This window comes from Mchenga conophoros, linkage group LG23 (genome assembly GCF_057382185.1).
Source record: "Mchenga conophoros isolate Kocher_MC1m ecotype Shallow Benthic linkage group LG23, M_conophoros_male_GT1.1, whole genome shotgun sequence".
Lineage (NCBI taxonomy): Eukaryota > Metazoa > Chordata > Actinopteri > Cichliformes > Cichlidae > Mchenga > Mchenga conophoros.
Genome location: NC_140547.1, coordinates 21,144,680 through 21,170,754, shown reverse-complemented (window position 1 = coordinate 21,170,754; position 26,075 = coordinate 21,144,680). Strand labels below are relative to the sequence as shown.

General features: G+C 40.2%; 1 protein-coding gene and 1 pseudogene across 6 annotated transcripts; one reads left to right on the top strand and one right to left on the bottom strand.

Moving 5' to 3' along the window:
* The first annotated feature begins 859 nt into the window (after nt 1-859).
* Nucleotides 860-2,504, top strand: LOC146547161 (E3 ubiquitin-protein ligase TRIM21-like; annotated as a pseudogene).
* A 6,295-nt stretch (nt 2,505-8,799) lies between these two features.
* On the bottom strand, nt 8,800-24,671 carry LOC146547160 (protein NLRC3-like). 6 transcript variants are annotated; one of them, XM_085265879.1, is made up of 12 exons: nt 24,493-24,654; nt 23,756-23,893; nt 23,573-23,671; nt 23,328-23,432; nt 21,421-21,499; nt 16,218-16,446; nt 14,312-16,079; nt 14,045-14,218; nt 13,310-13,465; nt 12,306-12,358; nt 11,934-12,142; nt 11,582-11,772 (listed from the first exon to the last, which is right to left on the bottom strand). In XM_085265879.1, exons 2-12 carry the CDS (start codon nt 23,842-23,844, stop codon nt 11,713-11,715), a joined length of 3,021 nt encoding a protein of 1,006 aa, XP_085122005.1. In that variant the 5' UTR covers nt 23,845-23,893; nt 24,493-24,654; the 3' UTR covers nt 11,582-11,712. The 6 variants fall into 6 exon arrangements, with proteins under 6 accessions (XP_085122004.1, XP_085122003.1, XP_085122002.1 ...); XM_085265878.1 differs by having other exon boundaries at nt 8,800-12,142; nt 24,628-24,671; XM_085265877.1 differs by having other exon boundaries at nt 8,800-12,142; nt 24,437-24,654.
* Nucleotides 24,672-26,075: the final 1,404 nt, after the last annotated feature.

Here is a 26,075-nt window from a genome sequence, read left to right as displayed (position 1 = left end):
TGTGTTTGTTTGGTTTTACAAAAGGATGAAATAAGAGTTTATTTAACAGCAGGACTGATCAGACTACATTTGTTGGACAGAGAAAAAAAGTTTAGAGTTAAAACCTTTCATCCCTAACTCCCAAAAGGTGGATTCTGTTCATCTGGACGTAGGGTTTTCAGTGGGAGAAACGTTTCATGACTTGGATGAGTCATGAAACGTTTCTCCCACTGAAAACCCTACGTCCAGATGAACAGAATCCACCTTTTGGGATTTACTTACCTGGATGACTGAGCATGCATCAAGACTTTCATCCCTAATCTCAAGGTCTGAAAAGCTTACTACAAGGGTGCCTGACACACCTGCAGAGAGAGGTGGGATTTAACAGAGTCCATCAGGTTGTCTTCAACAACACAGCAGAGTCTCTACAAGCAGTGGTGAGTCTAGTTGATCACATTCATGTTTCAGTGCAAATCTTCGATTCACTTTATTCATTTCATGCTGACTTTCTTTGTCTCCAATCCTCTACCTTAAGTATGTTTTCACTACAGCCATTTCCATCCTCTTTACGATATCCTCAACTGTTATTCTGCATTTCTCTCCCTATATCCAACACAGAGGGAACAGAGGTAATTCTCATCACCTCTGTTCCCTGTTCCCTATATTCATGATCCAGCCTGACACGCATGGCTGGGATTGTCATCAAACAGAACTAAGAGAACAGAAGAAAAAAAAAAATCTTGAAACTGATTCTCCACAGGCAGCCTGGAACAGGACATATGTGGCAGGAAAGAAGGAAAAGCAGAATGGATCCACATTAAATAGAATGAAAACTGAATTTTAAATAAAATCAGTTTCTTTTCTCTTTCAGAGTGCAGACATGTCTGCTGCCAGCTGTCTTCTATCTCATGATCAGTTTCAGTGCTCCATCTGTCTGGATATCTTAACTGATCCAATCTCCACACCATGTGGACACAACTTCTGCAAAAACTGCATCAGTCAACACTGGGATATTAGTGAAACCTGTCAGTGCCCCACATGTAAAAAGGTGTTTGAGACCAGACCTGAGCTGTACATCAACACTTTCATCTCTGAGATGGTTTCTCAGTTCAGACATGAAGCTCAGCAGAAAGTCAGCAGCAGCAGCTCAGAGCAACAAGCTGCCAAACCAGGAGAAGTTCCCTGTGACATCTGCACTGGAACCAAACTGAAGGCCTTGAAGTCCTGCCTGGTGTGTCTGGCCTCCTACTGTCAGACTCACCTGGAGCCTCATCTGACAGCTTCACGTCTGAAAAGACATCAGCTGATTGATCCTGAGGAGAACCTGGAAGGCAGGATGTGTATGAAGCATGATAAACCTCTGGAGCTGTTCTGTAAGACTGATCAGACATGTATCTGCATGCTCTGCTCTGTTATAGACCACAGGACTCATGAGTTTGTTCCTTTGAGAGAAGAATATGAAGGAAAGAAGGCAAAACTGGGGGAAGACTGAGACTGAAATTCAACAGATGATCACGAAGAGACAACTAAAGATTCAGGAGATCAAAGAGTCAGTGAAGATGAGTAAAGATGCTGCAGACAGAGAGAAAGCAGAAGGTGTTCAGGTCTTCACTGCTCTAACGAAGTCTCTCAGGAAAAGCCTCAACGAGCTCATAAAGGAGATTGAAGATAAACAGGAAACAACAGAGAAACAGGCTGAAGGTTTCATCAAAGATCTGGAACAGGAAATCTCTGAGCTGATGAAGAGAAGCTCTGAGGTGGAGCAGCTCTCACGCTCTAAAGATCACCTCCGCCTTCTCCAAAGATTCTCATTCCTGAAAGCTGCTCCAGCCACCAAGGACTGGACAGAGGTCAGTATCCATCCACCATCATATGAGGGGACTGTGGTGAGAGCTGTGGATCAGCTGAAGGAGACTCTCAGTAAAGAAATGAAGAAGCTGTTTGAGGCTGAGCTGAAGAGGGTCCAGCAGTATGCAGTGGATATGACTCTTGATCCTGATACAGCACATCCTTATCTCATCCTGTCTGATGATGAAAGACAAGTACACTGTGGTGATGAGAAGAAGAATCTTCCAGACAACCCAGAGAGATTTTCTAAAGGTGTTTGTGTTTTAGGAAAGCAGAGTCTCTCTTCAGGCAGATTTTACTTTGAGGTTTGGGTTAAAGAAAAGAGAGACTGGATTTTAGGAATGGTCAGAGAGTCAGTCAACAGAAAGGAAGAAATCACACTCAGTCCTGAGGATGGTTACTGGACTGTAGCAGTAGTAAATGGAAATGTATGTGTAGCTTTTGAGGACTCCCAGGTCCGTCTCTCTCCTCAGTTTTGTCCTGAGAAGGTGGGAGTGTTTGTGGATTATGAAGAGGGTCTGGTCTCCTTTCATGATGTAGATGATGCAGCTCTTATCTACTCCTTTACTGGCTGCTCCTTCACTGAGAAACTCTACCCATTCTTCTGTCCCGGTGTCAATGATAATGGTAAAAACTCTGCACCTCTGATCATCTGTCCTGTCAATCAGTCAGTCTGAACTTTTTCGATCCAGAAACTATATTAATTACATTATTCTCAACATTTTAACAGCACAGAGAAGAAGTCCTAAAAACAGAACTGAACAAACTGCACCTGTTGATAAAAAACCATGAGATATGGTCAGAAGCTTCAAAACAAACTAGTGAGCTCACCTTTCAGTTGATTTTTATTGAACTGTTTTCAAGTTGAAGAAAAAGATTTCTTTGAGGAAGTAAGATAAGATAAGATAAGATAACCTTTATTAGTCCCACACGTGGGAAATTTGTTTTGTCACAGCAGGAAGTGGACAGTGCAAAAGTTATGACGCAAAAATTAGAATACAATAAGAATAAATACAGTACACAGCTGTACAGAATAGAATAAAATAATATACTATATACAGTAGAATAAAATAGAATAAAAATATACAATAAGATAAAAATAGAATACGAATGCTATATACAACTGAGTAAAAATACAACGATGCCAGAAAAGATTATTGCACTTAGTGTTATTGCACATGTGTGGATGTGTGTGCTTGATCAGTTAAAGTCTTTATTATGGAGTCTGACAGCAGTGGGGAGGAAAGACCTGCGAAATCTCTCCGTCCCACACCGTGGGTGCCGCAGTCTCCCACTGAAGGAGCTGCTCAGTGCTGTCACAGTCTGCTGCATGGGGTGGGAGATGTTGTCCATCAGGGATGACAGCTTAGCCGCCGTTCTCCTGTCACTCACCACCTCCACTGGGTCCAGAGGGCATCCTAGAACAGAGCTGGCCCTTCGGATCACCCTGTTCAGTCTCTTCCTGTCCCCAGCAGAGATGCTGCCGCCCCAGCAGACCACACCATAAAAGATAGCAGAAGCCACAACAGAGTCATAGAAGGTCTTCAGGAGTGGGCCCTCCACTCCAAACGACCTGAGTCTCCGCAGCAGGTACAACTTGCTCTGCCCTTTCCTGTAGAGGGCGTCTGAGTTATGAGTCCAGTCCAGTCTGTTGTTCAGATGAACACCAAGGTACCTGTAGCTGTCCACAGCCTCAATGTCCATACCCTGGATGTTCAGTGGTTGCAGTGGAGAATGCTTGTGCCTGCGGAAGTCTACCACCAGCTCCTTGGTTTTACTGGCGTTGATCTGGAGGTAGTTCAGCTGGCACCAGTCCACAAAGTCTTGAGTCAGTCCTCTGTACTCCTTGTCGTCCCCATCAGTGATGAGGCCGACTATTGCAGAGTCATCAGAGAACTTCTGCAGGAAGCACTGGGTGGAATTGTGGGAGAAGTCTGCAGTGTAGATGGTGAAGAGGAACGGAGCCAGAACCGTTCCCTGTGGGGCCCCCGTACTGCAGACGACCCTGTCCGACACACAGCCCTGAGTCCTCACATACTGTGGTCGGTCGGTGAGGTAGTCCAGGATCCAGGTAGTGAGGTGATGGTCCACTCCAGAGTTCTCCAGCTTGTCCTTCAGAACCGAGGGAAGAATAGTGTTGAAGGCACTGGAGAAATCAAAGAACATGATTCTCACAGTGCTTCCAGCGGTCTCCAGGTGAGCGAGGGAACGATGTAGGAGGTGAATGACGGCATCATCCGCTCCAATGCCAGGCTGGTAGGCAAACTGAAGTGGGTCCAGTGATGAGCTTGTTAGGCGCCGAAGCTGAGCCAGGACCAACCGCTCCAGGGTCTTCATCAGGTGGGATGTCAGAGCCACCGGCCTGTAGCTGTTGAGGTCCTTGGGGCGTGAAGTCTTTGGCACTGGTACAACACAGGAGGTTTTCCAGAGCTGTGGGACTCTTCCCAACCTCAGGCTCAGGTTGAAGAGGTGCTCCATCACCCCACACACAAACTCTCCTTTACATTTCTCAGTTTTTAAAGGCACAGACATTAAAGCATAAACTGTACAAATGTTAATATTTCATTATTTTTATTCACCTGGGGTTAAATATCAAAAACTAGGATTGATAAACTGTTCTGTTGTTTTAACATGAAATGATTAAAAATATGAACTTTTATCATCTCCTGTGATGGTTTCATTGAACAAAGCTGTTCAATTTTTTAACCTTGAACAAAGCTGTTCAATTTTTTAACCTTGCCAGTTAAGTTATAAGAGAGAACATAACAGACTGGCGGCGAGGTTAAAACGGATCCCGGATGTGCAGTGGGCGACAGAGAGGGGGAAATCCTTGTGAAAGTGGCCAAAAGATGCGAAAAAAGATACGAAAAAACCAACTAACCCTCCATGTGGATGCTAACTCTCCTGCCTAGCTAGTGAGCTGCAGAGAGGACGTGAGTAACATCAATTCTTCTTCTTCTTCGTGAGGGACGCTTAAAGGCACCGAGAAAATGTCAGGTGTTGTTGGACAAATGTACATTTTATGGATCTGCTAAATGGATCATTTAAGTTCAGCTTTTAAATTCATTTAACCCTCTACTGCATAGCGTTGCCCTGAGGCAACAAACCACATTTTCATGTCTCACACTGGCCCTTCAAAAAAAAAAAAAAAAAAAAAAAATTCTCCATTTGGAGGTAAGATAAAGACAGAGGACAGTGAGCTTTTAGGGAGTGACAGTGAAGTTAAGGAGTGGATCCCTGAATCAAGTAAAGTAATTGTGTGTGTGTGTGTGTGTGTGTGTGTGTGTGTGTGTATGCATGGGGTTAGGGTCAAATGTTGGATGTATTTGGTGTTTTATTGTTCTGTGAAATGTTTAGATTGTTTATTTGTTCATTTTTGTTGTACTAATAAAACTTATTATAGAATAACTTGGTGTTTGATTACCCTTATCGCACCATGTTGCCTTTAAGCAACAAACCAATATCATTTTGGGGAGGTGTCATATTTTATGATTGATATATTATTACGGACCTTAAATCTCCCCCAAAATAGGGTGAAATATTAATATTTCCCCAAAAAATAAAAAGTCATGCAGTACAGGGTTAAGAGACCTTCAACTGGGTGTCTTTCCTTTTGGTTTGTTTCTTTAAGAGTTGAGAATGTGTTAATTACATGAATAAAATGTAATTTTCTCTGTAGCACTTCATGGATTTCATAAGCAACACACTTTAGTTGTTTACACAAATCATAAAGGTAAAAAATAGTATCTACAGTGTTATCTTCATTTTAAATGTCAAAAAGTATTTGTGGCCCCACTTTTTCATTTGTATGGAAACCGGGTCCAAATGGCTCTTTGGGTGTTAAAGGTTGCTGACCCCTGATATAGAATATGCTGGCCCATTTATGGACCAAATGTTCCTGGTTGTGGTTGATGCTCACTCATAGTGGCCAGAAATCATCCCCGTAAAGCAAGCAACAGCTGCCAGCACGATCAATAGACTTCGGTCAGTGTTTGCACGCACAGGTCTGCCACAACAGCTCATAAGTGAAAATGGTTGTCAGTTTACTGGAGAGGAGTTCCAGTGTTTCCTTAGGAGTAACGGAGTACGATATATCACTTCAGCCCTCCATCATCCTGCAACAAATGGACACGCTGAATGGTTCATCCAGTCCTTCAAGCAGTCAATGAAAGCCAGTCGGACAAAGGGTAAGCCGCTACAACAGAAAATCTGTAATTTCTTACTGGCTTACAGGAACACCACCGATGCAACAACTGGACACACACCTGCACTGCTCTTCATGGGACAGAATCTGAGATCGCGTCTAGATTTGCTGAAACCAGACATTCGCAAGGATGTCCAAGGTAAACAGTCTTCCATGGTGGAAACAACAAGAAAAAAAACCAGATTCTTCAATGTTGGACAAAAAGTTCTTGTGTGAAATGTGAAAATGAAATTAGTTGAAGTGCCTCAATGGTTTGCTTTATATTATTAACAAATGTCATATAAACGCATAGTTCAGAACACTAAAGAAGACACGGCCCTGAACAATAAAGGCTCTTACAGCGTGTCATTGTCTTACAAGTAAGTTTGCAGGAGACTCTCATGCACGCTTGTATGCAGAAGTTAATAACAAGGAACCATCTGCCAGTGGAAATTTACTAGAAGGGAGTAGGGCAAGGTCGCAGCCTCCCTGGAGCTGAGTAAAGATGTTTTGCAGCTAATAGACAATAACCTATGAGTACGCTATGCAACGTGGCTACTGAATGCTTGTGTAGCACTGTTGTTTAGACTAGAGTGGGACACCCTGTAACAAAACTGTTAAGTGGACACCGCCAATTCGAGATTCGCTGCAGCGTGTCATACAGGACGCATCTCCCTTCCGGAAGTAATAAAAGTGTGAAATGGTCTACTGAGCAGTGTGTTGTCTTCCATCTGATGGCTATGAGGAATCAAAAGAACTCGGTGAAGTGTTAATATTTAACACTTGCCAGAGACTACAGAGACCCAAGTCAGAAATGGCAGTCTGGCATGATTCTGTCATGGACCAGACCGCTGACATACATCATAAATGTTGGAGCCAACTCAGTCTGGCGTAGAAATGTTGATCAGATTCAGATAGATGCAGAAAGTCTCATGGTTCCAGAGCAACCGGAGAGCACAGCTACATCTCAAGATTCAGAGGAGTTTACCTTCGTGTGTGTGACTTAGAAACTGGCAGACAATGGTGGACAAAATGCTTGCTATGCATTCCAACAGACTAATGTTACATCTTCAACAGTCAAAATCCCTAAAAATATTTAGTTCATGATCCTGAGTACTGTCAGCACACCTGTTAATTGAATCGACCACAGCCCCAACTTTAACCTTTAATAAAATCCAAGCAGGTGAGTTGCAAAAAGATTCACCCACCTTACAGCTATTACGGAGGGAGAAGTTAGCGTTAAAGACCAAGACTGCTTTTGTATCAAGTTATAAACATGTTTTCTTCTGCTGTAATTCTGCACATTTTAGTGAAGTAATCCCAAAGGACTGACTCACTTATGGAGCCTGTCTCTAGTGGACAATAGAGCTGCAATTTCAGCACTGACACAAAACAGCCTTTTGACTGCCTTATTGTGTGCAGTCAGGGAAAGATTTCTGGAAATACATGTGATTCATATTTAATCCAGATCAAGCTTTCTGTAACTTAACTGCTCCTGTAGCTGAAGTGGGTATTGCTGATTCTGAAGTAAAATACAAATACTTTAAAAGTGTTAAAATTTTATTAAAGCCAGAATTTAAGTAGCAGCTTTATTCAGTGAAGCTTTTGCTACTCATACAGGTTCCATATTACTGAACTGTGAATATAGCAAATGTGGAAGCTCTAACAGGTGCTATGATATAATTTTCCGTGTTATTTGGAATTGTATTTAGTTGGATTGAAATAGTCCCTGAGCCATTTCTGGGCATCAGGCCATCTTTTGCCCATTTGGGCTTTAAAGGAGCTTTTGTTGCTCATCAAATTTTTTTATTGTACAGTCTGTGAACTCTCACCACGAGATGTCAATAGATTACAGATTGCTGTCAACTGAATTCTGGTTTTTGTAGGCCTCCTAATTCAAGTGCCTGTCCTTGCTACATCGCTAGTACATCTTTGCTATCGTGGCCCTTGTAGGCCACTTACATGGTTTAGTCAGCCAAGAGAGAGCAAAAATATCAAATTAAGACACCATAATGGCCAGTGAGCTAGTTTATTCTAATGTTTAAGTTTTGTTGGTAGGAGGTAGCAGGCAGATGTTTCTTCCCTGCATCTTCAGCTTGTAGAATGAGTTCTGATTGTCATTGTGCTCAGGTAGGTTCCATCTGGTAACTACTGGGACATTTGATTCTATTACTGGACTTCTGTGCAAATCAAAATTTGTCCATAATGAACACTGTGTTCAAAATTAATGATGTCCATGAGTGCACATTGCAACAGGACATCCTAGGTCACAAGTCAATTATTTTGTGATCTCTCCCCTCTTAGACTGCTCCTCTCCTTTTTCTGTGTAATTACTGAAGCCCCCTGCATTTCCCTGCTTCAACATAAATCCTCTAAGTGTGAAAATAAATATTTCCATTCTCTGTGGTTCGTGTTTGGATTCTGCAATTGAGTTCACTTGTCACTGGTTTTGGTTGTTCATGATAAGTGTACTACTAACATTTAATTTCAATTAAAATTTCTACTTTAAGTGTGTATTTTGTCGAGAACGCCAAGAATGCAATTAAACTATAGGTGTGTTTCCACTCAACACAACCTGACTAGCAGTGAGAGAGAGAGGAAGAGAGAGGAAGAGGGAGAAAGAGAGCGAGAGAGAGTGAATGAGCCAGGGATGGAGAGTAGCCCATCTGGCTACACTGACATCATGTAGTTTATCTTATGAACACAAGTAATGCTTTGAAATGAGATGGGAACAGAAGAGTATAGCTTCTTTAACAATGGCAGAAATGAAAAGCAAAGATTTAAAACATGAATGTCATTCAGACTTTTATTTACTGTTTCCACAGTTTTCAGTGGCTTGAACTAAATAAAGACCAAATGTTACATAAACACAAGGAGTTCATTACAGGTATGTGATATTTTCCCAACATAACTCCAAAGTTAACCGTATCTAAATATTTAACATCACAATTACCCATCAAATCAATTATATATCACAGAAAATAAAGAAGTATATTTAATGAAGCCATCGGTGGAGCGGGAGGGTGGCTTGCTGGGCTTAAGCCCGGGTCATTTTTTCAGAAGCCTTTTGGAGTGTAATTTGTTTCATAGTTAGATGCCTGACTGACAACTGTATAAAACAAAACCTATACACACAATATTCGAAGCACATAGCGCACAGTCGTAAATTCCCCCTAATTTTGGTATGATCCGAGCTCAGGCACTAGGTGACTGAGCACAGCACTTACGCATGTGAGGGAGGGGGGAGAAGCTGCTGCCTGCGAGTTTGCTGTAGGAGAAGTGCAGCCAGGCAGACAGAGGAGAGCTTAAGTTTGACCAAGTACCAAAGCAAATCATTTGTACTTTTACAATGTAAATATGATGGTGTATCACAAAAGATTGATATCAAACTGGTTACTTGACCCATATTAACACTTAGACCCCCGCTACTTGCTCTTCGAGTGAACCAACAAATGGCGAAATGAAAAGCCGAACAACAATGCTGTTTTTTTTAGAGAGTCTTAGCCAGTGTTGGGTAAGTTACTTTAAAAAAGTAATTAATTACTAATTACTAATTACTAATTACTTAGTCAATATTGTATTTAAAATACTTATCTAATTACTGTGTCAGAAAAGTAACTTAATTACTAAATAAGTAATTTAACTAAATACTTCTTAAAATAGCTATATACAATGAGTGGGCAAACAATAGACATTAAACTCTTTAAATAATAAATAACTTTTTATAAAGACAGAGACTCTACAGTACGCAGCGGTAGCATCTCTTCCACAATTTAGCCTGCAATCATTTTTTTAAGCTCACCTTCAGATGCTTTTTGTGCTGCTTAAGTAAAATCAACCGCGTTGTTATCCATGGATGATGAACAAGGATCACTCAGAAGTGTTCGTCTATGCTCTCGTGTCAGGCGCTTCAGTAGATTACTCGTGCTATTAACAGCGGCCGATAGTTTTTTCTCCCCAGCACATAGCTTACATATTACTGTAATATTCTTGTCTGCTTGTTTCAGAAAAGTGAAGAGACGGAAATATGTCCATTTCATAAAACAGCCACTTGCTTCAGCCAAGTCCGACATCTTCCGCTTTAGAATACGACTATGCAGCAAACTGGTGCAAAATGACGTGCAGCTGCACTACAGCGATGTTAAAGCGGCAGAGTTTACTTCTACGTTTAGAAGACAAATTATTGAAATTAAATAATGATATTCAGCGAGTTTAATTATTTTACAATGTAACGCAAGTACATTGTAAGTAACTGTAATTAAAATACCTAAAAATGAACAGTAATTAGTTACTCTGCTTTTTCAGTGGAAAAGTAATTTAATTACAGTAACGCGTTACTTAGTAACACATTACACCCAACACTGGTCTTAGCTTAAATGTGTGTTTATTTCATATTTTCAGTTGTTACCCTCTATGGCTAAATAAAGCCCTCTAAATCGGTTTCAGTTATGTACTGATGAACACAACAATGGCCATAAGGAGCTCCTTTCAAAGAAAAAACTCAGGTAGATGTTATTTTATATATTATGCTTTGTATGTTTTTCAATATTTCTATATTTCTATGCAAAACAAGAGGAATTTCAATACACAGCAGTATGTTCACAGTTGAAACCAGATATTTACATACACTTTAGGGAAAAACAAGAACTTTTTATTTACTGTTAAACATCAATTTAGAGTTAACTTGTTTTGTTTTAGATAAATAAATATTGAAGCATCTTTTGAATTAGTTAAATGTCAGAATAAAAAGAGAGAGCTGTCTATTTTTTATCACTTTCATCAACTTTAGGAGTACATATACACTAAGTTTATTGTTAATTAATAAGAGTTAATAAGAGTTTAAGAAGCTTCTGATAGGTTAGTAGAGGCCATGTGATTAAATTGGTGGCACACCTGTGGATCCATATAAGGCACCCCCAAAACACAGAGCCACATGAACCAAAACACCAGGAAAAGAATTGTGGACCTCCGTGAGTGTGGCTCAATTTTGAATACAATTTGGTGCCATTTGCAATTACGAAATACATACAATTTCTCTCTTTACTCTTAAATTTAACAAATATGTTTTTTTATATTTCTCAATCAAAAAAATAAACATTTAGTCTGATTTGATGTTTTACAATTTGAAAAAAAAAGATTCTGGTTCTGAGTAAATTGGTGGGAAATGGTGGCCTAAAGTAGTCCTGAATTTACTGTGAATTAACTATTGTAGTCCTGTTTTAATTCCAGATCTTTTTTGAACATAACTCAAAACACATTTCCTGAGGTCAGATGGCCCAGGATTTGAGTGGGCTCAAAACTGGATTATAGATGGCAGACAGTTGGTGTCGTAAACCTACCAATAACAATATACCAATATTCAATGTGAAGCTTTGAGTGTGAAAAAACAGAAAAAAAACCATGTGGATCCTGAAATAATTGTAGCTTCCACCTTTAAAGGGCTGAAGAGGAAGATGTTTACAAGGAATCATTTAGAATATTTATAACTGACTGATTATCTGAAACTGTGTTTCTGATTGAAAGAGACAGACATGTACAGACTGAACTATCTGTTTAACAGTCAAAGTGTTTCTCTAACAGGAGGACACTCTGTACACTCAACTCGGCACAGACACACTGAGGAACCAGGAAACCAGACTGTAAATCCAGGATAAAGAGGTTCAGTGAATGTGGTGTTGAAGGTGTGGAGGTGAATCAGAGTGTCAGAGGAAACTCGGTAGAAGGACAGAGTGCCAGCAGGATGATCCACATGCACTGCTACTCTGTTAGAGACAGAGGAGGAGGATTGCAGATATATTTCTGTGTTACTGTGTAAGACAGAGTAACCCTTAACATCAGAGCAGAACAGAGACCAGGACTGATCATTCCTTCCAAAGACAAAGGCATGGCTGTCTCCGTTTTTTGAAATTCTTCTGTAACTCACCGATATATAAACCTCTCCTTTCCACTCAACCTCCCAATAACAGCAACTGATGAGACCATCTTTACATAGAAGCTGACAATCACCATCAAATCTGTCTGGATGATCAGGATATGACTGATCCTCCTCCACACGTGTCACCCTCCTGTTGTTATCAGACAGTTTGAGTTTTCTGTTTACTGTGTTTGTGTCGATTGTGAGTTGACAGGAATCTGATGGAGAGAACAAACAAAGTCCAGCTGGAATTATTGATCCATCATCTGTTCATTGATTGACAATTTGATGGTGACAGATGTGAATGAGTGATGTGACAGTTTGAAGATGGTTGAATGTGTGCTGCTTTGCTTTCATGAATCACATTAAAAACACACTTACACTTCCTCAGACCTGGTGTCAACCATCGGACTCCAGCAGGCTCCAGAATGACCCTGAAAGGAGGAGGGGGGTCAGACCAGCACAGTCTCTTTCAGCATGCACACATGGACATTACATCGCTCTCATACTGTTAGACACTGATAAAGGAAGAGCCAAGATTTTCAGATATACACTTTAATCCATTTGTGTATTGAAGAGCATTTCATGTAAAGATAAATTTGTATGACCCTTTAGTTCCCCGACTCATTACTCTTAGGGAGGTGCTTCAGTCAGTAGAAATAATCCACATGTCCCATTTATTAGTATCACATGTTAGAAGAAAACTCCCGCCTATAATATTTTCCACATTTACTTTTTTCTCACTGCGTGTAATGAACTTTTGCTTTCTGATATCTGCCAAAATAAAGTTAGTGTTCAATAGTGCTCTTTTTCTGAGTTTAGGAGATAAAATCAAAAGAGGGAAACAAGAAGGACATGGAAATACAGAGCAATGGGGCCAACGTGACACCAAGCAGAGGAAGACAGAGGACATAAGTACACAGAGGATAGTGGATGGAAAACAGGGGAGAACACAGCTGGAACAACAGAGCAGGTGAAACAAAAATAAACAGTCAAAATAAAACAGGAAGTATGATAACTATGAACACAAACACTAAGACTCAAAGGTATGGCACTGGGAGAAGCAGTCATGAGAACAAGACTGACTGTGGAGAAAGAAAGGAAACACCAATCAGAGAAACAGGAGTTAAGCAAAACAAAGGAAAGAGAGCAATACGGATTGTGAAGAACAATACAGACTAACCAATTACTTAAACACTTAAAGTATAATTAAAGGATATATATATATATATATATATATATATATATATATATATATATATATATATATAGAGAGAGAGAGAGAGAGAGAGAGAGAGAGAGAGAGAGAGAGAGAGAGATTTAGCAAAGAAAAAAAATCTCCTCTATTAGACATAATCTTTGGCTACAAACAAGTCTCTCCATACCTGAGAGTTTCCTGACTCAATTTCTCAAGCAGAGTCACTCCTGCATCTCCAGGATGATTGTAGCTCAGGTTCAGCTCTTTAAGATGTGAGGAAGGGGAGCTCAGAGCTTTTGTCAGCAAAGAGCAACCTTCTTCTGTGATCATACATCCTGACAGGCTGCAGAAACATGACATACTCATAGAGAAGTGTGATGCAGTTGACTAACATTATTTTGTAATGAAGTAGGATTTAGCACTTAAAAACTAAAGTCTACAGTTAGCAAAACCTACATAAAGTAGAACTAAGGCTAGTGGGACTGTTATTAGTTTGCAGGCATTTGGTCATAAATAAATTTATGCAAAGACTAGAATGTTGACCAGATAAAGACACCAAGTTAATTTACAAGATTATTTATAAAAAAAATTGGAGCAAATTTACCCACAAAACATCTAATCCTTGAAATATTTTAAGCCAAAGCAAAGTAGTGAAAATAAAATAATAAAACAAATGAAAATAAATTGTTATTATTATTATTATTATTATTATTATTATTATTATTATTATTATTATTATTAATAATAATAATAATAATAATAATAATAATAATAATAATAATAAAAACACTGAAGGTTCTACTTTACAGAAGTAATAATAATAAATACTTTGATAAATTCCAGTAGACACATTCCCTCATAGCCTGACTCAATGCAAACCAGATTTTAAATCACCATAATTAAAACATTTTAGAACCCTGACCGGAGTGTTTCCAGTTCACAATGTGGAGATTCCAGTCCTCGGCACAGCACTTCCACTCCTGAATCCTTCAAGTCATTGTTACTCAGGTCCAGATCTCTCAGACTAGAGGACTGGGAGCTGAGTATTGAGCAAAGAGCTTCACAGCTTCTCTCTGAGAGGTTGCAGCCACTAAGTCTGGTGAGACATCAAAAGAATCTTGAGATATTGTTTTTTCTTTGCTAGTGAATATATAGCAGTGTATTTAAAGCAAACGAGTTTAAAACTTACAGAGCTTTTTCAGAAGCTTTGACAACGGGCAGCAGCCTCAGAAGAGCCTGCTCTGAAGCAGAGTATTTCTTCAGGTCAAATACATCCAGGTCATCAGATGACAGTAGGATAAAAACCAGAGCTGACCCTTGAGCAGGAGACAATTCATTCGTAGAGAGACTTCCTGAATTCAGGGACCTTTGGATCTCCTCCACTAGAGAACGATCATTCAGTTCATGTAAACAGTGGAACAGGTTAATCTTTTGCTCTGCAGACAGACTCTCACTGAGCTTCTTCTTGATGTAATTAATTGTTTCCTGATTTGTCTGGGGACTAATTCTTGTCTGTTTCAGGAGACCTTGTAGGAGATTCTGATTTGTCTGCACTGAAAGACCCAGGAGGAAACGCAGAAATAAATCCAGGTGTCCTGAAGTGCTTTGCAAGGCCTTGTTCACAGCGCACTGATAGAAGTGATTCTCTGTCTGGGTGTTTTTTTGTTGTTCTTCCAGCAGATTGACTCCAGAGTTGATGAAGGTCAGATGGACATGAAGAGCAGCCAGAAACTCCTGAACACTCAGATGGACAAAGCAGAACACCTTGTCCTGGTACAGTCCTCTCTCCTCTTTAAAGATCTGTGTGAACACTCCTGAGTACACTGAGGCTGCTCTGATATCGATGCCACACTCTGTCAGGTCTGATTCATAGAAGATCAGGTTGTCTTTCTGCAGCTGATCAATAGCTAGTTTTCCCAGAGACTCAATCATCTTCCTGCTCTCTGGACTCCAGTGTGGATCTGTCTCAACTCCTTCGTCATACTTGACCTTCTTCACTTTGGCCTGAACCACCAGGAAGTGGATGTACATCTCAGTCAGGGTCTTGGGCAGCTCTCCTCCCTCTATGGTTTTTAGAACATCCTCCAGAACTGTTGCAGTAATCCAGCAGAAGACTGGGATGTGGCACATGATGTGGAGGCTTCGTGATGTCTCGATGTGGGAGATTATTTTGCTAGCTAGTTTCTTATCACTGAATCTCTTCCTGAAGTACTCCTCCTTCTGTGGGTCAGTGAACCCTCTGACCTCTGTCACCATGTCAATACACTCAGCAGGGATCTGACTGGCTGCTGCAGGTCGTGTGGTTATCCAGAGGCGAGAAGAAGGAAGCAGTTTCCCCTTGATGAGGTTAATCAACAGCACATCCACTGAGGTGGACTTTTTAGGATCAGTTAGGATTCTAGTTTTGCGGAAGTCCAGAGGAAGTCGACACTCATCCAGACCATCAAAGATGAACACAACCTGGAAGTCTTCAAAGCTGGAGATTCCTGCTTGTTTGGTTTCAATAAAGAAGTGATGAACAAGTTCCACCAAGCTGAACTTTTTCTCTTTCAGCACATTCAGCTCTCTGAAAGTGAATGGAAATATGAACTGGATGTCCTGGTTGGCTTTGCCTTCAGCCCAGTCCAGAGTGAACTTCTGTGTTAAGACTGTTTTCCCAATGCCAGCCACTCCCTTTGTCAGCACTGTTCTTATTGGTTCATCTCTTCCAGGTGAGGCATTAAAGATGTCTTCTTGTGTTATTGATGTTTCTGGTCTGTCTGGTTTCCTGAATGCTGTTTCAATCTGTCTGACCTCATGTTCATTGACTTCTGCAGTCTCTCCCTCTGTGATGTAGAGCTCTGTGTAGATCTGATTCAGAAGGGTTGGGTTTCCTGCTTTAGCGATCCCCTCAAACACACACTGGACCTTCTTCTTTAAAGCACATTTAAGTTTATTCCGGCATATGCTGGGAATTTCTTAAAGAACACAGACAGGATATAGCCTTAAAATAAAAACATCAACAAGTTCTGCTTTCAGAAGTAGATATATAATATGAGATCGCAAAAGTAATGTTATTCTACTACCATTTTAAATATTTAGAGTAACCCTCTTACTGCTCTCCAGATGATCAGCCAGCTGCGCTTGCTTCATCATCCTCAAGAAGTGCAGAGTGAGCTTCACAAATGCTTCTCTGCTGCTGTTCATCTGCTTTTCATTCTCAGCCTTCAACAACTCTTCATCCTCCCCATGACTTTCTAAGCATTCTGGGTAATCTGGACCCAGAATGTTCAGAATCTTCTTCAGCTCATTCTTTACAAAATTAACAATGTTTTCCTCCAGCAGCTGGAATAGAATAGAATATGAATGATTCAATCAGTGTGAAATCATGAAGTGAATCATCAGATCAATGTTGGATACACTGGACTTCAGCCAGAATGTTTCCAATACAAATATCATATTTTGGTGTCTCTCAAACTTAAATTAATGCCTAAATAATGGGGTGTTGGTTTCATCATATACTACTCCATTCTAAGACAACAGGTTGCTAACTAAAACTATAATATAATTTGAACTATACAACATATAAAATGCAATCAGAATTTCCCTTCATGATCACTACTCTTTCTCGTAATTTGATTTTACATCCTAGTAGTAGGAAATCTCTTAAGTAATATTTTTAAAAATCAACAAATTAAAATACCCTCAGATGTTTCCATTTCCTTTCCTTTGCTGTTGAAAAATGCTGTGACTTTCAGAAGTCACACCAGTGAAATACTAATTGTCATGGTCCTGGGTCAGGGACCCAGCGTTTTGTGATTATTATTATGATTATTATTATTTTCTCATGTTCTAGTTTCATTCTGATTTTGTATTCTGTTAAACTGCCTGGGAACTTCCTGTTTTATTTTGTAGATCCATATGTGACATCACTGTGTTCAGCTTGCGTTTCCCTGTCATCATGTGAATTAGGATCAGCTATGCTTCCCTCCTGTGTGTCATTTCCTAATTACCTTGTGTGTGTATATATAGTGGGCGTCGGTCTGTGCTCAGTGTGTGTCATGTATTTTGGGTTTGTCATTAGTTTCCCCCAGTCTAGGTTTTTGCTCATCATTTTCTGTTTATGTCACTCTGTAAATAAACAGTCACTTGCATCACAGCCTTAGACTGCATTTTGGATCCTTTTCCACAAACACCACCCGGCAGCCGTGACAATACAAACCAACCTGAGTCTGGACCCAGCAGACTCAGGCTCTTTCACAGAGGAGAAAATTGCTCACACAGCTATGGGATTACTGCCGGGCAGTCATCCACACCTCGGACACTCCAAAGAAACCCATTCAAGTCGTCTTCTTGGATGCCTTCCTGTCTTCCACTGTTTTTCCTCAGAACTTCCTGGATGTCAGGGAGCTGGTTTGTATTATTAAGGATTTAAGAGCGACCTTCAAGTTTGAACTGTTTGGCATGGATGGCCCAGGCAAAGAGGATTCTGTGGCCTTCCTAAAGACTCTTGCCACTTGGTATTCCCAGCACCAACGGGCAGTTTCCCCGTCGCTGGTCACTGCTACACCACCCAACACTTCATCCCGGAAAAGATGGTGCCCCCACCGTCATCATCACACAACTCCTCAACTCACTCCTGTGGCTTCAGTTGGGACTGCTGACCACAGACGGGCAGTGAAAAACATCACAGTGAGCAAATTGGACTCTGTGGTGCGTGTACAGGACACTGGTTGTGTTGTGTCAGCCGTGACAGTAATAACTTTTCCATAAGCTTTATTGGTGCCTGTGGCGGTTTCTGGTTTGTGGCTAGCTGCAGGGTGGGTGGGTTCAGGGTATAGTGTCATTGGAGGCTGTCTCACACACCTAACCCCATCATATAATCATGTCTCCCCTGTTTAAGATGTTGTCGGGACCTGAGAAGGGGGTTGTGTGTGCTACAGAAGCAGAGCAGCTGGAAAGCTGCACTCTGGAAAACTAGACAATGAAAGATGTTTAAAGCTGCGATGCTGCTGTCGTCAGGTCCTTCACTGCCACAGTGTCCTACAATCTTAAGTATGGTTGTGGACAAATCCATAACCAGACGTGAAGTCAAGCAATTAAAGCAACACAACTACATCTCAGAATATTCTGAGTAACTGCTGAATTTCACATTTCTCTAGCTCAGACATGTTGGGCTCTAAATAAATTCATTAAATTTCTTTTGTGAACTGAGGTGGAATAACTTTCCTGCACTAATGCCAGTGCTGTACAGTGTCGGGGAGTAACAGAATACATGTACCAGTGTCACATACAGTGGCTTGCAAAAGTATTCGGCCCCCTTGAACTTTTCCACATTTTGTCACATTACAGCCACAAACATGAATCAATTTTATTGGAATTCCACGTGAAAGACCAACACAAAGTGGTGTACACGTGAGAAGTGGAACGAAAATCAATACAATAAATAACTGCAAAGTGGGGTGTGCGTAATTATTCAGCCCCCTGAGTCAATACTTTGTAGAACCACCTTTTGCTGCAATTACAGCTGCCAGTCTTTTAGGGTATGTCTCTACCAGCTTTGCACATCTACAGACTGAAATCTTTGCCCATTCTTCTTTGCAAAACAGCTCCAGCTCAGTCAGATTAGATGGACAGCGTTTGTGAACAGCAGTTTGCAGATCTTGCCACAGATTCTCGATTGGATTTAGATCTGGACTTTGATTGGGCCATTCTAACACATGGATGTGTTTTGTTTTAAACCTTTCCATTGTTGCCCTGGCTTTATGTTTAGGGTCGTTGTCCTGCTGGAAGGTGAACCTCTGCCCCAGTCTCAAGTCTTTTGCAGACTCCAAGAGGTTTTATTCCAAGATTGTCCTGTATTTGGCTCCATCCACCTTCCCATCAACTCTGACCAGCTTCCCTGTCCCTGCTGAAGAGAAGCACCCCCAGAGCATGATGCTGCCACCACCATATTTGACAGTGGGGATGGTGTGTTCAGAGTGATGTGCAGTGTTAGTTTTCCACCACACATAGCGTTTTGCATTTTGGCCAAAAAGTTCCATTTTGGTCTCATCTGACCTTCTTCCACATGTTTGCTGTGTCCCCCCCACATGGCTTGTGGCAAACTGCAAACAGGACTTCTTATGGTTTTCTGTTAACAATGGCTTTCTTCTTGCCACTCTTCCATAAAGGCAACTTTGTGCAGTGCACGACTAATAGTTGTCCTATGGACAGATTCCCCCACCTGAGCTGTAGATCTCTGCAGCTCGTCCAGAGTCACCATGGGCCTCTTGGCTGCATTTCTGATCAGCGCTCTCCTTTGACAGCCTTGTCGTGGTAGGTTTACAGTTGTGCCATACTCCTTCCATTTTTGAATGATCACTTGAACAGTGCTCCGTGGAATGTTCAAGGATTGGGAAACCTTTTTGTAGCCTAAGCCTGCTTTAAATTTCTCAATATCTTTATCCCTGACCTGTCTGGTGTGTTCTTTGGACTTCATGGTGTTGTTGCTCCCAATATTCTCTTAGACAATCTCTGAGGCCGTCACAGAGCAGCTGTATTTGTACTAACATTAGATTACACACAGGTGCACTCTATTTAGTCATTAGCACTCATCAGGCAATGTCTATGGGCAACTGACTGCACTCAGACAAAAGGGGGCTGAATAATTACACACACCCCACTTTGCAGTTATTTATTTGTAAAAAATGTTTGGAATCATGTATGATTTTCGTTCCACTTCTCACGTGTGCACCACTTTGTATTGGTCTTTCACGTGGAATTCCAATAAAATTGATTCATATTTGTGGCTGTAATGTGACAAAATATGGAAAAGTTCAAGGGGGCCGAATACTTTTGCAAGCCACTGTATTTAAAATGCAAAATATGAGTAACTGTATTCCGTTACAGTTACCATTTAAAAAGGTGGTATTCAGAATACAGTTACTTTGTCGAAATAAATGGATTACACAACGGTCTTTTCCTGTTTCATATGTTAGGCTATACATTCTTTATTTTGTGAGTGTTACAGTCATAGCCCTAAAGAATGGAGCCTCATGGGCAGTGTAGTCCGTGCTTTAGGGAGAATGGACTGCCATACCGCTTACGTGTCTGTGAGCGCGAGGGAGGGAGAAAAAGGAGAGTCAAAAAGTACGAGTTGTCACCAACCAGAAACAGGAGATGGAAGCATATAAATACAATAATAACGACTGCAGTCAAAAAGATGGCCTAACGAGCCCAGTTGTAAGTAAGCTATTATATAGTCTAGTTGGAATTGATATGGCAAATAACCTTCAGTAAAAGTAATAAATCACACAGCAATAGTACATTCATGTAGTTGTGAAAAGCATGATACTATATGAAGTAATCCAAAGTATTCAGAATACGTTACTCTCATTGAGTAATGTAACGGAATACGTTACAAAATACATTTTGAGACATGTATTCTGTAATCTGTAGTGGAATACATTTTAAAAGTAACCTTCCCAACACTGGTGCTGGATTTTGCTAAAGTGAACAGAGACACCTTGCGTGTATAAGAACAAGGCATATAAAGTGTGCTGTGTTTTTAAAACCAGTGCCAAAAGTCTTCACTGGATTTTATCATAGTGCCCTCCAATCTGGCCACCAAAGACAAAAAGTGTCTGTACTTCTTTAAGTTGCTTGAAGACATTTCACCTCTCATCCAAGAAGCTCCTTCAGTTCTAGGGTCAAATGGTGAAGAGTCCCAGATTTAAGCCCTGTGGGAGAATCCCCTCAAGAGGGACAATGGACTCCCTAATTATCCTCTACCTAATCACATGAGTCAAGGTGTGAAAATGGGTGTAGTCACAATCAGCCAAAGTTTTGGGTGAGCTCATTGTGAAACCAGCCCCACCCTACCAAAGGATTCCTGAGGTCAGATGGCCCAGGATGTGAGTGGGCGTTAAGGTGTATGGGAAGAGATCTCAAAACTGAATTATAGATGGCAGACAGTTGGTGTCGTATGCAACCGCCACTGTTCAAAGATGGTTTTTCACAGTGGACAAAGATGACTTCTTCCACTCCGCTTTCAAATCATCTGTCTACTCTGTCCAAAATGTGAACACTGGAAAGAGTTCACTCTTTCGAGGGCTTCAATCTGGGACTCTCCACCATTTGGCCCTAGAACTGAAAAAGCTTCTCGGATGAGAAGTGAAACATCTTCAAGCAACTTAAAGAAATCCAGACACTTTTCTTTCCAAGCTCCTCAGACTACTATGACCTGGATGACTGAGAACCTTCACAGGCACATCCCCACATCCCATTCACCCACCAATCTGAGCCATGGTCTGAGTAACCCTCACACCCTGTACAGACCCTAAATATGGAGTCCAGATGTGCATGATTCTGCCAGTCAGACTGATCTCTGGCAACCTCTGAGCTTTCCTGGTCCACTCTGTGGAGGAATCATGAAGAATTAGTTTACATCAGGTCTGTTCATACAGAGTCAACCACAAGCTAAACGCTCATGAAGTGAGGTCTGAATGTGAGCAGTGAATCAGATGATTCCCTTAAGTCGTAAATTTTTACTAGTCCTGATAATGCCATTGATAATCAGCAGCTCAGCCTGCAGCTGTTTGAAAATGTTAGCTAAGCTTAGTTTTGTCCTGACAGCTTTCCATTAGTTTCAGCTAAAATAAAAGCCCTTCTCTATCTGTATGTATAACTGGTTTCACAGCTCACCTTCCAGTTCTCAGAAAATGTCTATGTTTGTAGTCAATTATTGTACCATTTCTTCTAAATATGTTCTAAACATGTTATAAATGTCTTGAAGAGGCATATTTCTGTCTAATGTATGTTTTCAACATACAACTTTGTCTCCTCGTGATCTAATTCCCTTTTACATTTGTTTTAGCTATTACTGTCAAACATTTTCCAATCACCCAAGATAAATCTGAATTTATCTTGGTGAGTTTGTGGTATTTTTAAGTTTTGTACATTTTTGAAATGTTTCCTTGTTGTTGTTGTTGTTGTTGTTATTGGTTTTATTTCCTCAGGCGATCTTTAAAGTGGTTAAAGTTATCTGGGTTCAATTTATTATCCTAGCTTATTTGTATTGTTTGTTTTAGTTTACTTTTCATTCCCTGTGTAAAGTCTGCATTTCTGTGTTCTGTATACTGTTACTTCCTGTTTTATTTTGGCAATCTGTCTTCTTTCAGATTTAGTTGTATGTTTCTTCCCAAGTGTCTCCAATATGGCCTCATCTTCTCTTATGTATTTAAACCTTTAAACCCTCGTTTGTTGTGCCCCCCCCCCCATCATGCTGTGTGTTCCTTTGGTTTCTGGTTTCCCTGTGACTCAGATTTTTTGCATTCCTGTTGCCAGCACTGTGTTGCTTTTGTATTTTGTTTGAAAGACGTCAGCATTAAAACTGTTTTTGAAGCTGGGTAACTTACTTGTGTGATCTGAGCAGAACCATCTGCAACTCAATGCAAAGACTAAATACTGGGGTGTGGACATGAGGAGGAACAGAAGAACCAATGAGAACTATTTCTATTGGGTCTGTGTGCAGTCATTGGAAGATGGCAAGTGCCATGTTCAGACTGACAATAAACTGGACTTCATTAAAAAAAAAAAACAAAAAAAACAGAAACACTCTTCATTCTATTTTCTGAGATTACTGAGGTCCTTTGACATTTGCTAGGTGATGCTCAGGATTTCTTATGAGTCTGTTGTGGTCAGTGCCAGTCTCTATTCTGCTGTGTGCTGGGGCTGTAGACGGGGGTTAGTGGATAGCAAAAGACAATAAACTAATCCATAAGGTCACTAACGTGGGTGTGGAGCTTGACTCTCTGGCAGGCATTTCACAAAGGATGACACAAATGGGAGTGATTGACAATCTTTCACATCCTTTCCATTTCATGTTGGAAAGCACATTCAGGAAAAAGCTCATTCCACCAGTGAATGCTACAGGAAATCATTCCTGTATGTGTCCATCAGACTTTATAACTCCTCATTATGACTTGTTTATATTGTACATAGTATTGTTGAACTTTGAAATATTAAACTGAATATTGTAGTTTGACCACCATCTTCTGCTACAGCATTGGTTCCTTACACTTTAACTGCTGTGTTTTTAAAACAAACTCCATCGCACACCACTTTAAACATGAATATAGAAATGTGTGTGAAACAGATCTGACCTGACATTAAACATGTCAGCGACTATTCAGTCAAACTGTTTAAATAAATAAAGTCAGTTCCAACATTTAGATACATATTACCTTTCTGCAGCCGAATGGTGTCCTTCCTTAAAACCTACAGGGATATACATTGACGAGTCACTTTTTAAGGACACACAGCTGGGTTCAGCTCCAGAAAAATCTGGTCTGCAATGGAGCCCGACAGAAAAAGAGAAAAAAAAAGTTAACAGTTTCTTCAATTGATTAATTATAGTTTAATTTAACTGAATTACAATTTGTCCCCTGGGATGTTTTTCAGTCCAATCTAAACAATGAGAAGCACTTACTCTGCATTATTTGATGCTGCTTTTTGAAAATCTAAAATATTCGCTTTTGACCAGTCACTCTTTAAGGACACACAGCTGGGTTCAGCTCCAGGTTGGTTCCTGTGAATAATGATGGAGCAGTGATGTGAGTGCTGAGCTGTGACATGGAGAAGAGTCATGGACAGTTAGAGATGGTCATCTCACCTCTGAGCTGTGGTCTGGCTCTCATGTTCCCCACACAGAGTGGTTTTAGAGGGAGGGACTCCCTCCTCTCTGTCCTCACACTGATCCATGCTGCTGAATTCACATCCACATCAGCTCACACACACTTTCTACCTTCACCTTCCGAGGAAACACAAATCATGCATGTGCACATCAACTGAAATCCTCCTTTCCATCATGTGTGCTGTCCAAATATCAGCTGCTTCTTTTCTGCTTCCTCTCAGTGTCAGCTGAATGCAGTCAGACAGCAGTGTGAGGCAGAGGAAGCTGCCATCAGCGGCTCTACTTCTACTATCAGTCCACTAGATGGAGCCATGAAGCACACACGATGCATTCACTGACACACTGATTCACTCTGACTGGAAGCTTCAGCTCATTAATATTCAGTCAGGTCAATACATCTGAACATTTTCAAACATTTCAGCTGATCCATAATTCATAGAGGATCAGCAGAGTTAAAAGTGGGGAAGAACTTGGCATTTAAGAACATTTAAGCATTCAAACATAAATATTGAACACATTAACTGAGTTTGTAAGTAGGTGAAGTAACTGTGAAATGAGGAAGTACTGAAAAACATACTTCAAGACAGCACTAGAAACATACAGGAGAAAGTTACAGAATATAACATTTTAGTAACTGTTTCAAAATAAATTACTTAATACCTCTAATATCTTGACCATAGTATGAGTTCATATTCTGACTTTCTGTTCACACTCACACACAAGATGTCAGATGGATTGTTGGTCAGCTTCCTTTGTTCACACCTTCCCAATTCCAGATTTTTCTCTGTTAGTTTGAACTATGAAGCAAATTTTTTGCTGTTTCTGCAGGTAAAAAATGAAAGATTCCTTACTGTGTTACAGAGCTTCAGACTGAGGCAGTAATGTGATCCCAAGTTCAGGAAAATGAAGTGAAACTGTAAAAAGGAAAGAAAGACCCAGAAAGGAGCTGACACAGGACTTGTCCAAAAACTGAACTGATCTGTTTTTGATTATCTGGAAATGTCTGATCAGAGTTTTATTGTTTAAAATAAATAGATAAAACTAAAAAAACACAACTTTCCTGTTAATCAACTTAACCTCCAAAATGATCTGTTTATATTGTAATCTGACACTTTGAATTTACACTGGTGTCACTGCATATTAAAGAAAACACTGTAGTTTAATTTGAGCTGTTTCCTTAATCAAATTTTAAGAAGGAAATGTGTGCAGATACATTCGCTGACAATGTGTCATTTTGAGTGTAAGATTCAGTTCATTGTTTTCAGCCAATTCAACACATCTGGACAACATTTTCAAACATGTCAGCAGACGCATGAGTCAAAGACGATTGTGGAACATGAGGCTGCTGTGGTTGGTGTTCAGTCCCTGGATCCTCCTCTAGTCTGCACGTTAAAGTATCACTGAACAAGAGTTACAGTTTTAAATAAAGTTTTGAATCCACTGTGTCCACAGATCAATGTCTTTACACTGATGATAGATGGAAGATGATAGCACTCATTTTAAAGAGTCTGCAGGGAGCAAGCTAATCTCTAAGTGGGATTTCAATGTTTTTAATCAACTGTAGATTAACCCTTTAAGACCTACCATAGAACCAAGTCCGCCAGAGCTTATAGTATATTTTTACGTGCTGTGGAGCCATTTTTTGGAGCATTTCAAGTTGCTATACATCAATACAAACATTATAGCCCAAATTTTAATAATATGTCTGCATTAAGTGCATAGTAATTACATAAATTGCAAAAAAGTGCAATAAACTACAAAAAAATAGAAAATCGTTTTTGATTTTTTAACATAAATTTCTAGTTAGAGAAATTTAAGAGGCTTATCCCTCAAAACTGTAAATACAAAAAAGTTGCACAAACTAGTTTCCCACCAAAGGAAATTTATTTTAAGTGTCTTCATAGTTTTATTTTTGAGATACACCAATTTTCATATACTGCAGGAAAAATGAAAAAATATATTATAGTGCAAATTTGCAAAATAACAGCATATGCATCAAAATAAACTATTTCCAGCAGTGCAATATGAGTCCTCAGCATCCCAGAAACGACACAGAAAGTCATAAAGTCAAACATAACTTTTAAAAACACAAGTATAGGCTCATAAGGCCATGATGGTAAAAAACTACATTTCCGCAAAATGACGTCACTTCCGGTTCCGGGCAGGTCATGCCGGACATGCGATAGTTCGCGCTGATGGACGTAGGAAGTGTTACAAACAGCTGATCGGATCGGCAAAGCGTGTTTCTGGAATATTATGTTTTTGTTGCTGCAAGTGCTTTTTATGCAGTTTTTGCAAA

What these genes read in the sequence shown, in the direction of transcription:
- LOC146547160 (XM_085265878.1), bottom strand. Translation starts at nt 23,844, where the DNA reads ATGGATCAGTGTGAGGACAGAGAGGAGGGAGTCCCTCCCTCTAAAACC. An exon ending in AGCCAGACCACAGCTCAGAG is followed by an intron (nt 23,672 to 23,755) that starts GTGAGATGACCA and finishes CATTATTCACAG; the next exon opens with GAACCAACCTGGAGCTGAAC. An exon ending in AAAGCTTCTGAAAAAGCTCT is followed by an intron (nt 14,219 to 14,311) that starts GTAAGTTTTAAA and finishes ATGTCTCACCAG; the next exon opens with ACTTAGTGGCTGCAACCTCT.